The sequence below is a fragment of the Pezoporus wallicus genome, unplaced genomic scaffold, assembly GCF_028554395.1.
Source record: "Pezoporus wallicus isolate ANWC-B61680 ecotype Strahan unplaced genomic scaffold, APGP_CSIRO_Pwel_v1 contig_4710, whole genome shotgun sequence".
Classification (NCBI taxonomy): domain Eukaryota; kingdom Metazoa; phylum Chordata; class Aves; order Psittaciformes; family Psittacidae; genus Pezoporus; species Pezoporus wallicus.
In genome coordinates this window covers 4,945,440-4,958,240 of record NW_026640647.1, presented here as the reverse complement: position 1 = coordinate 4,958,240, position 12,801 = coordinate 4,945,440, and the positions used below count along the sequence as shown (strand labels likewise).

The following is a 12,801-nucleotide window of genomic DNA, read 5'->3' as shown; positions in this document are numbered from 1 at the left end:
AATCAACAACAAGTAACTTTCCAGTGGAGGGTGATGAAAGAAATCATCCTGTACAAGGCATCCACTACTATAAAGGAGCAAGTGGATATGAAAGAAAACCAGAAATTCTGTAGAGACATTTCACTGTAGAATGCAATCAGCTACCAGCACTCAGAAAGCAAACAGTAGAGCCTGAGAGGTGTTGTGAAATACAGTGCCCCCGGGACATCTTTTATTTGTTATTAATTCTACATTGAGAAATAATGGTCATGCAACCCTCTGTGGTGACAACTTGTGATGTTTGCAATCAGCTAACATTTACTGATGCCAGTTAGAGTCTTAGCTGACAGAGACAAGATTAGACAATAAATCTGTCCTCTAAGATTTAGATCTAGATTTTCCGGAAACTCAGTGCAATACCTGAGCTTTATTTTTAAGGTTTTGATGAAATGTAACTATCATTTATGCCTTTTCCTGACCTTTTGTATCAGATGAATTGATTCCTAGATTCAATGTTTTTTACCATGAGAACACTGCTGTATGAAATATATTAATCTTTCTCTGAGCTGTTAATCTACAAACGTGAACAGAAACAATCAAGAAATGGATAAAAAACTGACATACAAACCATGCATTGTTTGATCATTTAACGTTTGTTCATTTAATCTGAAATTTATTTGAAAGAATTTTTGGTTCAAAATATGAATTAAAAAAAAATTAGAACTGGAAGGTTTTCACAGAAACATCACCATCCTGAGCCATGAAAACTTCCAGTCATAGAGCTTAACCTATCATATATATATATGGTACTATCTGATCTATGGGAGTGATAATTTTTCTTACTATGGATGAGATTATGGAAGATTCCAAGTACCACATTTTTACAGTGAATTACTTAGCTTTTATCTGAGCAAAGACAGCATGAAGGCAATCAAAATTTCACATTTTTGTGAGGTGAATACTCATAAAATCATAGAATGGTTTGGGTTGGAAGGGACCTTCAGCGCAAGATCATCCAGTTCAGCCAAAGGAAGATCATTTAGAGCACCCGCTCCTGCCATGGCCAGGGACATCTTTCACTAAGTCAGGTTGCTGGAAGTCCTATCTAATGCTGAGTAAGCATTTATAAAGATATCAGCCAGAGAGAGTGATACTCTTTCTGAAACAAAGTATACTTCAGTAGATGATATTTTACGCTAGTCCAGCATGCTGGAATCCTTTTCTCTTTCCTTCCAGTAGAGATTATGCTTCCTCTATTTTTTGAAAGAAAAGTAGGGACCTTGGATCGTAAAAGCACTGTTACAAAGGGGTTACCTGATGAAAATAAGTTTCATTAAATCCAACAGAAAACTTCATGGGAATGATGGCAATCCCTTTCTTTCTCCAGTAATTTTTTGTGTTAAATTCTTCCACCATTGCTTTTCGGTTGTAGTAGTCAGACTTGTCCAAACATTCTTCCCAACATTTCCACAGATTCTTTGCATTAAACTCTTCTTTGAAGGATGTTAGGTTAACTCCTTTGTACATGTTTATTTCCCTAACCTAAACAGCAATCAAATTTACACAGTGCTGAAAATAAATATGGCCATATAATATATTGATGTATTATATATATAATATGTCATATAATGATATAATGCAATAATATAACGAATACTTAGCTATATTAAACATAATGCCATATCCCTTTCTCTAAGGAAATCCCTGCTCACTTGGCCTGATATTTTTGCTTGCATCAAATGCCTGTGAACTTAAATGGTGACAGCGGAATTGTTCACAAGGACTACTCAATGCAAAGAAGGTTGGTAAACTCAAATTGTAAATAAGACTAGTGGAAGCAGAAGTTAAAGCTAAAAAACTCTTTGTCTTTTGGAGATATGTCTGAAATCTTTCCTGAGGTGTAGTAAAGGAGAGTAAGTAAATGGGAAAGATAAGATTCAAAGAAATAGGGAAAAGACATAATGGGTGTCTTCCTAGGAAAGTAAAATTTTTTATAAACTGTTGTTTTGAATATAAAACAACACATAAACAACACATAAAAAAGGGAAGAGCTTACACTGGACTAAACAGTGTGTAAGGAAAGGATAACTCTTGAAGATTGGAAAGGAAAGGACAGCAATTCAAACTGTTGGGGCACTGTCTGCAAAGGCTGGGGAGAAATCAAAGTGTCAGCCTGGTACCTGGGATGGCAGGAGCCAGCTAACTAAACTGTTGATAGATGGATGGATAGAAAAAATGGAAAGTCCAGTTCTGAGAGGCTGAGATGCAGGTAACAGCTGAACATACACAAAGTGACCTAAAACTTGTCACATTGTACACAAGATTACACTGTTTTGACTGAAGCTGATCCTACTAATAGCAGTCATCAAACATTTTGCAACAGATTGTGGACCTGTTCACTCTTATCTGTATTATATCAAGTAGTATTCCATGGATGCATAGGTGCTGCATAAGGTACTATTCAGCCCAAGCAAAGTTGGTGGAGCTGGTTCTACAAGATCTGGCTTAAGCATAAGGAGCTTCCACTAGTCTCGGTCCTAGAATTCTCTGTTATCCCATTTTTTATTTGGCAGTCTCAGTTCTTTTACCTTCTCATGTGGTAGGCCAGTTTGGGTTGCCACAGCCACAATACATGTCTCCATAAACAGACCTGCTTGGGGAAACCCAAATCCACGAAAGGCAGTGTTGGAAGGCAAATTAGTCTTGCAGGCATGGCCCCTGACTCGGAGATTTGGGATATTATATGCATTGTCCACTTTCAACACAATGTATTCAATCACCTGCAATAAGAGGTTATAGTTGTTCAAATGGCTTAGTTTCCTCTAAGAAGACAGTGAAACTTGTGAAAGACACTCAAGACACCAAAGAGAAATAATTACTTCAATGAAGAGTAGAATTATACTTGGAAGGCCTGTTGTTCTACTGTTTTTTTACACCAATTTAAGTAAAGAAACTGTGTTTGAATCTGAGAAACTGAATTTAACTTAAATGAATTACAACAGGGTGAAACTGAGAGAAAAATCAGACCTTCAGTTTTGGAGAAGTGAAGAAGTAACCTTATGACAATAGGCTCCATAATAAAACTTACTGTCTCTCTATATTCACTGAACTTTTAAATCTGATTTTTCTATGTCCAATACCACCTAACAGGAAATACTGTACCCCCTTAATAATATTCTGTAATCAACCTCTGGGCCACAGATGCATTTTTACTTTAGGAAGATGGGAGTTGTACTTAACAAGAATAGACATGTTCTTAATAAAAAGATACTGTGGCAGAGAGCTGTTATTTTCTTTTTGTGACCTGTTCAGGCAGTGTAAGTGGCATCAATGAAGAAGGACTTACCAATTCAGACTCGTCTGTTGTACAGCCACCATTTATATAGCACTGAAAATCGGCAGCTATGATTCTACCATCATTCATGAATCCAACCTGTAATATATCAACTGATGCATTAGGGGTCATTTCTCTCTTGTATTTCAAACTTCTCTTTATAAATAGGCTAGGTGGTTAACAAATACCACCTGAGGTTCAGACTACAGAACACAATGGCATTTTTTCCAGTGAACTAGAAAAATTACCAGCATGGATTTCTGTCTATAGGATGATATCAGTTTGGATCTGAATATGCAAACCAAGAGTAAAATACATATAAACCCACAAATCATCAGAATAACTCAGCTACCCACAAAGCTATTCTACATAGACATTGTCTGTACTCAGAATCTGAAAAGCTTGTTTACCGCTGTTTTCTGTATGAACAGAGACCAGAAAGAGGATGACGATATCACTGAAGAAAATATTAATTATTATTATGTTTATTCTACTTTCTGGAATATCCCTTTTGTAATCATCTTTCATCCTGATGACTTCATCACCTAGACAACATAAGAACATGAACCAACGGTGCATATATTTTGCAGATTACACGTTCAGAAATAACTGCCAAATTTGTTTGAATTCTAGTTCTGGTTCCTTCCTCTTAATTTTTTTTTTTTTTTTAATGTAATGTATGGGTTTGTACTTTTAGTAGTTTATGTAATAATATTTAAAGGAGAACAATCATAGAAAACTGTAAAATAACTGGAGATCAACTTGTTAAATTATGTAAACTGATGCAGCTCCATTAGGATTAAGGATAAGGAAAATAAGAAATAATGAATATTATTGCTGGCTAAATCCTGCATACATGGGTAGGAGAAAAGATGGGATTGATGGGGAGAGTGTTTTTTGCTTAATGTAGTTAAGCAATTCATCCAGGTTTTTGCAGTTATTGCATTTAATTAAAGGAAAGGTTAGGGTTGGGGTTACAGAAACAGTCATCAGCCAAACTCTACAGCTCATGCAAGAGCTATTGGAACTGGAAAACCAATTCCTCAGCCTTCTTTACCCAAACCATATTGAACTCTAAACCCTGTCCTGGAGGGTTTTAGTGTTGTTAAATCATACACCAACACTAAAGAGAAGATTTTTGCCCCTGCTACTAGCAGCTGCCAAGCTGACTTCAGTGCTGGCATTGTTTACCCAGTTATCTTTAATGTAAGGATTCAGAAGGCAAAAGGAAGAGTTTTGCTACCAGCTGAATCTTGCATTGCCTTGCAGGGCTGGCTTCATACCTGAGAAGTGGCTTGCATTCAATTCTGATTTACATGGGATAGGGCTGATGTTAGCAGTATTTTCAAGAAAAGGGATGGGTGTTCATGGTTTTTCTGGATATTGCCTGGGTTGTAGGAATATGGTGATAGCTGTTGGTTTGATTCGTAGCATTTGTCAGGGTGCTCTTAGGACTAGGGCAAGGTTGGTGCTCAGTTAGGATTTCAGACGAGGAGGAATTTGGTTTCTTACTGCATCTTGTTAGTCAATGAAATTATGCTGATTTGCGCAGAATAAACTATTACCCAGTAGTTGAGCAAAATACCTCCTCTCACTCACTTTATATTTTCCAAAGAAAGGGTGCCGTCCACCAGTGATCAACATATCCATATTTCTTCCAAGGGCAAAACGAACTGGATGCCCGGTCCTAAAGTGAACATAAAAAAAATCCACCTTTCTTATATCCTATGCATGCAGATTGCAAATAACATTACACACACATGGCCAAACACCTAGTGGTGGCAATAAATCAGTCCATTCTATGTTTTAGTTTCTTATTAAACTTGTTAAACTTATTAAACTTTCACCATGCCTGAGTTTAGGCTGTTTCAGCAGATTTTTAATTTAGTTTTGATTTTCCCCTCAAAAACAAAGTAGAAAAAATGACCTTTTCAGCAGTTTCTCTTTAGCTTCTCAACAGGGAGATGCAAGTTCTGTGAAGCACGCACAGGACATGGCAAGTAAGTCAGAGTAAAGGAGAGCTGTGGCACACAGGGCTCATGTGAGCACACCTATGTATTGGGGTAAAAAAAAACCCTTTCACTGAATATCTAGAGTGAAATTCAAGCCACTGTGCTTGGGAAAAGCTTGATTGTTTGGGATTTGTACAGCTCAGCCCTGAGAGAAACTGCCTCCTTGCCTTTTTTTTCTGGCTCTCAGATACTAAGTGAATACTTTTTCCAAAAGCCCAGAGAACTTTCAAGCCTGTACCCAAGATTTACTGCCAAAGAGATGAAAAAAGATGATGTCATCAAGATAACCCCCAGGTAGGGCTCAGGACTGAAGTTCCTTTTTCATTGTCTTGTCATCTTTTATTTGTTTTAGTTAAATCATTCTTTTGATGAAACCAACTTACTTGTTGGCTGCCACTGCTGCAACTACAGCAAAGAGTGAAGGTTTAGTAATCTTCCCACCGAATGCTCCACCAACACGTTTCACATGGCACATAATTTTATTGGACTGGAGGTTTAAAGCTGAAGCCACTAATTCCTGCAAAAATGAATATCCAGGATTTTACTGAGAATTGTTACCTCCCAAAGTATATTAAAAATGCCTATTCTCTATGGCTAACCATACACTTAAAGCTAACAGGTTTGAGAATCCTGGGCAGAAAACTAGAGTTGCTGTAGAAAGAAAGAAACAAACAAAAGATTTCAAATAGATAAATATGCTGGTGAAAGCACAATCTGGTCTTTACAGAATAGTGAAAATGTAAAAATAGGTCCATAAACTAATTTGATTATCTAATGACAGATATGATAATCTCTAGAATTGCAGGTTTCATATGTAGCTGGAGAGAAAGCATCCACTAAAATATCAAGCTGAATGGAACAGAGTGAAACACGAAGGAATTAACATATATTCTTTGAAGCTATTATTTTCTACAGGCCTACAATCCAATTCTGTTGTTAGCTAGGACCTATTAACCTTTTTTTTTCCTTAACTTTATATGATTTGTATGTTGTTATTATTTACTTATTCATTTATTATTATTATTTATACATAATTATAACCCCATCATCATCAATGTAACTACTCATATGAGCAATGCAACTTGTCTGAGTACTCTTTCTAAAAGCTGAAGACACTCACTGCTGCCAAAATGTGATTGACCAGGATTGCGCTGAAGGTTCTCACTGATTTTAGGAGGATTTGGCCAATATGTCTAAGAAATTATTAGTCTTTTCAACGAGAAAACTACAGCCATATTACCTATCCAAGATACCCTTTGTTCATCCCATAGTAATACTGCTCATTTGTGTCTGCACTGCATTGGATAATACAGATAGCACAAGACCTGCTTGTGCAGAAAGCTAGTTCCATCTAGTTTCATCATTAGTAGTTAGGCCATTTATTTTCATAAAAACATCAAAATCAATTAATCTAAATTGGGAAGATCATAAGACCTGGCCATATAATTGAGCTTTAAGGTTATTTAGGAAGGTAAGAAACAAGTATAATTAATACTTTGCTTTACCTGTACACCTGTTACGTGCTGACTTGACACATACACGTCCATTTCTTTATCCTCCACCCTTGGAATAACAAGCACACTATTTGTTTCCAGGTAAAAATGTTCCTGTCCTCCTGTGTGCAATTCACCTGTTATGTATATAATTATAGGAAAATGTAAGCTTGGTTTCAAATGAGCTGCAAGGAAATCTGTATTTGTCCATATACATATATGTATATATGGCACGGAAAAAAACTGCCACAGAAAATAGAAAATAGAGAAAAATAGTTGAGCTATTTTTGTAGTTTGTTTTGCTTTATTCTGTGTTCTGCATGTTTGTTTGTTTTAATTTATTTATGTCTTAGGTTTAAACCTAAGGATTAGGTGACTGAATATTTTCCTCTTATTAAACAGAAAAATAATAAATAAAGAGGAGAATATTCAATCAGCTAATGCCTGTATAGCTTTCCCTCCTCCCCACCCCCAAGAAGATCAGTATCAATTTAATATTTTGTGCTTTTTAATTCTTTAGGAGGTTACATCTCTTCTACTATAATAGGATTATAATGTCTTCTGAATCATGCTGTGAGGGAAAATACAGCTTTCCTCTTCCTTTCTTACCTTCTTTCTATCAGTATGCCCTTCTCTTACTACATTTTTTCTACCTATTTCTACGCAACACTTTACTTTTGTACCATTTTCCTTAAAGAGAGGAAAATCTGTCAGCACAGTGTAAAAGCTAATTCTGTGAATTCTCTGTGTAACCTTAACTTTATGCCATCCTTTGGTCTGACAATATTTCCTTAGCAGTTATTTCTGAAACACATGTTCATGGAGAAGTAGTAGGAATCAGAACTGAAGCCACTAGAGGGTGACATGACATATGATGGGAACAGTTGGAGAAAGTCCAAAGGAGAGCAGAGGAGACTGACAGAACTGAAGGGCCTCAGCTCATTAAAGTGAAGGAAGGCATGAATCTTCAAATCAATCCAGCAAACAGGAAAAGTACAGCCTGTGCTTCGTACTCACAGTAAAGAGAACAAGAAGCACAGTACTACTTACATTGAAGCAAATTGTTAGCAATGAGGACAGTCCTTCTACTGATAGGATTCGTGAAGCACTGGAAAAAATTGACTGGGGAAATGCAGAGTCTCCATGCTCAAAGGTCTCCAAGAACTGAGATAAATCTGATCATTCTTTCAAACTAGACAGAATTGATGTTGGAAAAAGACAAAGGGGCAGGAGGGTCTGCTACATTCCCTCCTGTGATCATGGAGGAGTTAATTAATGTGTAGTTAGTGTTCAGCGAAGAAAAAAACAAAGCTGCAGAAATTTAGGGAATGATAATAGCAGAAAGTAGGTGTGATAATACATGTCATGAGAGGACAATTGGAAAAGGACATGAACAGGACACATGAATTGTCTAAGCATTTATAAGGTGCTCACTAACAAATCTCAGAACCGCATTCAAGTGTTAGAAAAAGAGAATTAGGGGAAGTATTAAAACTGGCCAAGGCAATGTTAAGAGAAACATATCTTGGTATCATATACTTTAATTTTAGTAAGTGTTTTACACTGTCCCACAGACTACTCTTATAAACAAATTTAGAAGTACAGTCCAAATAAGATCAGGGATACCACTGGTTGAAAACTGCACTCAGAAAGGAGTTTGCAGGATTGGCTGTCAAGCTGCAAAGAAGATGCACATAGAATCATAGAAGAGTTATTCCTGGCACTAATATTACCCCATGGTTGCTTTAATAACTATGAATTAAACTACAAATAATATCAGACTGGAAAGGGATGAAAGCCCTTTAAAGGACAGATTAAGATTTGAAAGTGGTTTTTCTACACTGGAAAATGGCCTGAAGTCAATGCCATGAAGTTCACTATGGGTTAAGTGCCAGTAGTTTAGATAGCACTACTGAACAAGATCTAAAGCAGGGATTACAGAGCAGCACAATTTGACTGTATATCCAGTCGATAACACCACCACAACCCTAACCTTATTCTGTGTTACTAATGTTATATGGAATTTCTGGGAGGTGCCACTTGGCATTGGTGAAACCTAATCTGAAGTATTACCATCGTGAAGTCAGATATAGTGAAGTTACAGATAATGGAGAACTGAGCAGTGACAATGATAAAGGTTAGCAGATGTGATCTGTGGGGAAAATATAAGGACTATGTGAGGACTCTGTTTAGGGTGAACCTTTACAGTTTGCAGGAAGAGAGATTCAGACTACTTATTAGGAAAAATGCATTATAAGGCCAGTTAAATTCTAGAACTAACTACAATAGGAGCTTCTGGAATATTCTTCATTGATACTTCTTAAATATGGGTCTGGTACTTATGCAGAGAGTATACTCTGGGACAAATGGATCACATTTGCTATTTGAAGATGGTAAAATTGTTGACTGTAGGAGTTTACTCTGATCCCCTTGTTTCTGGGATTATCCCTAAATCAAGCAGTCAGATTAAAACGGGATAAATTAAATTAGCCAACACCCATAAACAAAGCCTTATTTAACTATAATGTTTAGTCAATGTGGCTAGCAGTTGTTAGTAAACTTCCTTTAAATGTGAACATTTTATGTCCATTCCCAATGAATAGGAAAACATCAACCACAAAGGGTTTTTTTTTGTTTTGTTTTTTCCAGTGGCCAGCTGGAAATAGATTCTGGACTAGCATAACTCTCCTCCCCTTGCCTGATGCACTACATATACGAACTACCTTCTATGATTCCATCAGCAGACTTGAATCCTTTCTCAATATCTCCTTTTTCTATTTTCCTTTCTTCAGTAATGTATGAATTATGTTTTATTGCATCCTGCAGCAATAAAAAAAACATCCACAAACAGAATGTTAATTGTAAATCAGAAAGTCATATGATTTTTACATAGCATAATCTTTCATATGATCCTTTTTTGGATAGACAAGCAGTTGTGACTAGAAAGACCAGGAGAGTCATTCCACCATCAGAGAGCTTCTGTTTATTTAATTTTTTGTAATTCATATAATTCTCTTCTTCCCCCAGATTAGAAATACTACATGCCTGTTAATGGAATTCAGAGCTGTTGAAAATATTTCAGAATCAGACTGCTGGCTACTCAAAACCTGCCAGACTTGAAAATTTTCAGAACTTGGGTGCGGGATGTGTGATTCTAGAACTTCTGCAAATATAAGATCTCAAATTTAGTTCTATACTCACCTATTCCTGCTGGGAATTTGGCTCCTGGAGGCATAGAATTGCTTGCTTAAAACTTTTTGAATATTCTTTAGCAATTTTGTCCTAGATCTAAAAAGACCGGTCTCCGATATACTGGATGAGTAAGAACCTAGTAAGATATTTTTTGTGTTTCCAAAATCAAAACTTTGGACTCAATTTATAAACTTTTTGCACTTCAGAACCAATAAAGTCATATCTCATACCAAAATAGAAGGAAAAAAAGAAAATTCTAAAGGATGGCAAAGCTCTGTGTAAGGAGGTAAACAACTAGTGAGGTAACTTAAGACCTTTATCAGACATGGAAAAGGAGACAGATTGTTACCTCAATGGTCAGAACTGGCTCCAGATCTTCATACACTATCTTCACTTTCTCAGCCCCACACTTTGCCTGAGTCAGTGACTCTGCAACCACAGCACAGATTATCTGACCAACACAAATCACCTGCAACACACCAATGTATTACCCATGTTAAAATACACAGAGTGGTTAAGTTCCAGTACAGAGAGTGTTTTGTGGAAATAGATTTTGCTCAAACGCCACTTTTATATTCTGTTTCTCTAAGAATACTATCCCCGTACAGACTTGCCTTCATTAGATGAGACGTCTAAGAGCATCTTTCATCTGCTGCAACATTTTTAGCACTAGAAATCCTGGAGACATTAGTAGCCATGAACATTTCCCCTGTGCTCATCCTCGGCCAGATACTGTGCCAAGTAACACCCTGTCTGGCACTGACTGCTTTTCCTTGCCTATACTCAGAAATTTAAGAAACCCATACAAGAAGGCCTAGAGACGTAAAAGCAATGCTTTAGGAATTATGCCTGTCCCACTGCAAATATCCTGCAACAGTGTCACTTGTGATGGATACAGCCTGAGGCCTGGGACATTCTGTAGCATAGATCCTATGAATTTCTTAGCTCTGCTGATGCTCAAAAAAAAAGAAACAGTATTGTCTCCCATTGCTATGTTTTAGTGTTTAACCTGGAAATTAATTTCATATTGGTTCTAGCTGGGCAACTCTTACTTTATTTGTTTCATCTTTGAAATAATCTCAAATGCCACGGCTATTTCATACTTTCTCAGAATCCATTACAATAACTTGTTTATCAGCCCTTAAGGAGTCATGGCTGCCTTAGTTCAATCCCAAGTTATTTAAGGGAGTTTTCCTTTCTCTCTCATTGGGGAACGGTAATTCTGTTCAGCCCCGTCTGGCTGGCACTGCATTAATAGCTCTTGCACTTCATTTCATTTCATTGCAATAGGATGATACCTGCAAACTCACTTTCCTTTTTTGTAAATAACTAAAGCAAAAGGTCTAGACACTCCTCCAGAAGCAAGAAATACCTTATCTTCTGCATATGCTTGCTCATCCTTGCCATTTTCCCCCGGAATATCTCTTGCTGTCACAACATCAACCACTCCTGGCACCTGAAGGGCTTCTGATGCATCAATTGATCTGGAAAGTAGAACATGCAAATAAATTAGTGCAGTACATGGTGCAATTATCTCTAGTAAAAGTAATTCAGTGAACTTCAGGAGATAAACATAATCCACTTGGTATTCTCACCACAGACCTCTACATAGAGAAAAAAGTGTAAAAGTCTTGATTAGCATGTTGAGAAAAAATAAATGGAAGGCATCTGTGTATGCATGGCATAGAATAGCTCTTCAAATTCTAGCTCCAGTACATACAAAATCTAAGAATATATTTTCTTTCTACATTTTTTTGTACTAAAAGGAATGAATGCATTAATATGGACTCTTCTGTCCATATCTAACACTATTTAAAGCTTGCAGTAAAGAAATCCTTACCTCATTTACAATACATAAGTCATAATACTGTCATATCTGACAATAAGAATAGAAAGCACTTGTTAATATATTTACATGCTTATAGTTTTTTCTTACTTACATAATCTTTGCATGGGCTTTAATACTGGTGACCACAGCCAGTGAAAGTTCTCCATCCACTGGACGAATGTCATCAATGTAAACTGCTTCACCAGTGGCATGCTTAATACCAGACTGGTGCATGATGGGACGGCCCACAGGATCTTGTGGAGACTGTCCTGGGTCAACATCCTGCAGAATAAGAACAGATTATCTGCAAGCCAGAACAGCAAGTACAGAAAGCTTTACTCAAACATCTTCTGAGCATATTTTGTGATCATAAAATCCATGTGGAAATCATCTAGAATTCCCAAATAAATGGGGGGGGGGGGGACCTGAGAAAAACAATGGTATAAGGGACAAAATTACTAGTTCATGCAGTGGAACCACAGCAGACAAAGGTGAGCTAAAATCTTCTGGATCTTACAGCTAGTCTGTCTGCTGGGTCCATACTGCTTCTGATAGCATTCTTGTGCAAGCCACACTTTTACAGACCACAGCATCACCACTGCTTCAAACAACCATATTTCACATTGTTTACTTTGGAGAAAACATATCTGAATTCAGAATTATATTCAGTGATCACTCTAATTCCTTCTTGCCTATCTCCCTTAAGAGACAGGTAAATTAATATTCTGGCCAGCACTGACAAGACTAAAAAAATGGTTTAATCCATGTGTTTGCTAGTTAAATTCAAAGACAGCCTGGAATTGAATGCATTTCAGACACACTTAATGATAAGACAGCTTTGGAGCTCTCTGTTGTTGAATTGCTGATACTCTGTTTCAAGTTAATGTGAACTGTTATCAGGGATCCTGAAAATCTTCCAACATTTATGTTTTGTTTGGGCTTTTACTGAATTTCTTACAGGAA

General features: G+C 36.9%; 1 protein-coding gene across 4 annotated transcripts in view; it reads right to left on the bottom strand.

Moving 5' to 3' along the window:
• Nucleotides 1-12,801, bottom strand: part of LOC130604868 (aldehyde oxidase 2-like) — a 43,422-nt gene that overhangs the window by 10,038 nt on the left and 20,583 nt on the right. For 3 of the 4 annotated variants that reach the window (XR_008973543.1, XM_057419802.1, XM_057419804.1), the window contains 10 exons: nucleotides 11,951-12,120; nucleotides 11,383-11,494; nucleotides 10,360-10,479; nucleotides 9,542-9,638; nucleotides 6,831-6,955; nucleotides 5,709-5,842; nucleotides 4,913-5,000; nucleotides 3,326-3,412; nucleotides 2,568-2,759; nucleotides 1,294-1,521 (listed from right to left, as the gene is read on the bottom strand). Coding sequence is in view for 3 of the 4 variants with exons in the window: in XM_057419802.1 (XP_057275785.1) it covers nucleotides 1,294-1,521; nucleotides 2,568-2,759; nucleotides 3,326-3,412; nucleotides 4,913-5,000; nucleotides 5,709-5,842; nucleotides 6,831-6,955; nucleotides 9,542-9,638; nucleotides 10,360-10,479; nucleotides 11,383-11,494; nucleotides 11,951-12,120 (1,353 nt within the window). In the remaining variant the exon portion in view is untranslated. The remainder of the gene's footprint in view (nucleotides 1-1,293; nucleotides 1,522-2,567; nucleotides 2,760-3,325; nucleotides 3,413-4,912; nucleotides 5,001-5,708; nucleotides 5,843-6,830; nucleotides 6,956-9,541; nucleotides 9,639-10,359; nucleotides 10,480-11,382; nucleotides 11,495-11,950; nucleotides 12,121-12,801) is intronic. The other variant, XM_057419803.1, reaches the window with a different exon arrangement.